Source organism: Papaver somniferum, unplaced genomic scaffold (genome assembly GCF_003573695.1).
Source record: "Papaver somniferum cultivar HN1 unplaced genomic scaffold, ASM357369v1 unplaced-scaffold_133, whole genome shotgun sequence".
In the NCBI taxonomy this organism is placed as follows: domain Eukaryota; kingdom Viridiplantae; phylum Streptophyta; class Magnoliopsida; order Ranunculales; family Papaveraceae; genus Papaver; species Papaver somniferum.
The window spans coordinates 1,452,367-1,454,501 of NW_020622492.1; the positions used below are offsets into that span (position 1 = coordinate 1,452,367).

Below are 2,135 nucleotides of genomic sequence, written 5' to 3' on the forward strand. Positions count from 1 at the left end.
CTCTCTGAGTTCAAATGAACACATCCTGAAGAACAAAGTTCTATTGATTAATAATTTTCTTGATTTTTCATTACAGAACAATTAACTTATAAAGTTACGCTTTCCAGCCCTACATCTAACGACTACTACTAGAACAGATGGATAATTCTAACTCTTCCATTACAATTTATAAAAACACTTATTACTAAGCTAAATACTACTGACAACTAACTACCCCCTCTAATTTGATATGGGAACTCCGGGTACATGACAAAACACTTGTCAAGAAGGTTAATGAGGTTGGTGAAGCTTCTCATATGGAACAAAGGGTGTGTAATATGGAGAGGATGATGCGACAAATTTCTACAGTGATTGTTCCATCGTATGAAGGAAATATGGAGCATGCAAATGCTATGTTCCAAAATCATCAAAGACCAAGGTATGATCCGTACTCCAACACATACAATCCGGGTTGTCGAAATCATACAAAATTCAGTTACACCAACAAGCAAGCTGCAATAAAATCCTACTTTCAATCAACAAGGAGGATACCAATTCATGCAAAGACCACACACAAGAAACTCAAGGCACAAGTGTGGATGACAAATTTACTCTTATGATGCAAGGGATGCAAGAGATTTCGAAGTCAACGCAAGGGTTCAACCGATTCCAGCAGAAATCCGAGATCACTATGAGAGATGTGCAAAACCAAGTTGGTCAATTGGCTAATGATATAAATCTACTCAAAGCACAAGGGTCTGGAAAGATTCCTTAGCAACCGTTGAACCATAAGGAGAATGTCAATGCTATTGAGCTATGAAGTGGGAAGCAAGTTAAGCAACCGGTAACATCACCGGAAACTCATGGAATTGTTTTGGAGCAAGAAGAGGACGAAACAGCCCCTAACAAGGCTGATTTGGTAACAAATACTCATTTTAAACCTCTTGTTTCTAATAATGTCACTCCACCTTTTGCTAGTAAGTTTGCAAAGTCAAATAAGGAGACGTTATACAAAAAGATCTATGAGATATTCAAGAAGATCCAAGTGAAAATACCATTCCTTGAGGCGATAAAGCAAGTTCCCCGCTATGCAAAGTTTTTAAAGGAGTTGTGCACTAACAAGCACAAATTGACCGGTAATGAAGTAATGAGTGTGGGGGAAAACGCTACGGCGTATCTTTTAAAGAAACTCCCACCTAAATTAAAAGATCCCAGTAGTTTCACTGTACCTTGCACAATTGGTAAGACAAGTTTTACAAAAGCTTTGATAGATTTAGGTGCATCCATTAATGTTATGCCTTCTTCAATTTATGAATCCTTAAATCTTGGTCCTCTCAAAAGTACCGACGTAGTTATAGAACTTGCCGATAGATCTAATGTTTATCCGAAAGGGGTTGTTGAGGATGTTTTGGTGCAGGTTAATGAGCTTATATTTCCGGCGGACTTCTATGTTCTTGATATGAATAATGGAAATTATCCTCGTCTACACCTTTGTTGTTGGGTAAACCGTTTATGAGAACTTCTAGAACTAAGATTGATGTCTACGAAGGCACTTTGACAATGGAATTTGATGGGGAGTTCGTACGCTTCAACATCTTTGAGGCGATGAGATACCCAAGTGATGTGTATTCCTGTTTTTCTATTGAGGAGGTTGACGCTGGCTAAGGATGCTTGCGAGTAGTAAGTCGGGATGTCGACTTTAAACCAAGCGCTGCATGGGAGGCAACCCATTGATTTTGTATTTCTATCTTTTGGTTTTATTTTATTTTTCTTTTGGCATATCATATTAAGATTTCCCATCTTGATTTTACTTAGGATGAGTTAATTACATTGAGGACAATGTAAAGTTTAAGTGTGGGGAGTGTTTGGATATTTTGCATATAGAGTTTTTTAAAAAATTTGCATAAAAACCTCCAACTTGTAGAGATTTTAGAGTCAGTAGCATACTTCTCGGTATGTTTACATAGAGAATTCTGACCGACATAACTGAACTTGGAAGTGTTAGGGAACTATGTTCAGATTTCTTACTTGTTAGAGTGTTAAATAATGGATTTAATCATGCCGGTGATGCAAATGAGGAGCACGGAGAAATTCATTATTAGAGTTAATGATCAATCATTAGTGGGGACTACCTATTTTCAAATCAACAGAGGCAC

General features: G+C 37.4%; 1 protein-coding gene across 1 annotated transcript; it reads left to right on the forward strand.

Annotated features, from left to right (window-relative positions):
* The first annotated feature begins 317 nt into the window (after positions 1 to 317).
* LOC113333800 lies at positions 318 to 1,495 on the forward strand. Its single transcript, XM_026580207.1, has 2 exons — positions 318 to 418; positions 802 to 1,495. The coding sequence occupies exons 1-2, from the start codon at positions 318 to 320 to the stop codon at positions 1,493 to 1,495; spliced, it is 795 nt and encodes a 264-aa protein (XP_026435992.1).
* The last annotated feature ends 640 nt before the right edge of the window (positions 1,496 to 2,135 follow it).

Bases quoted from the DNA above. Each gene is read 5' to 3' on its own strand.
- LOC113333800 (XM_026580207.1), top strand. From the start codon at position 318: ATGGAGAGGATGATGCGACAAATTTCTACAGTGATTGTTCCATCGTAT. The intron at 419-801 runs GTATGATCCGTA...TGAGCTATGAAG, and splicing joins CAAAATCATCAAAGACCAAG to TGGGAAGCAAGTTAAGCAAC.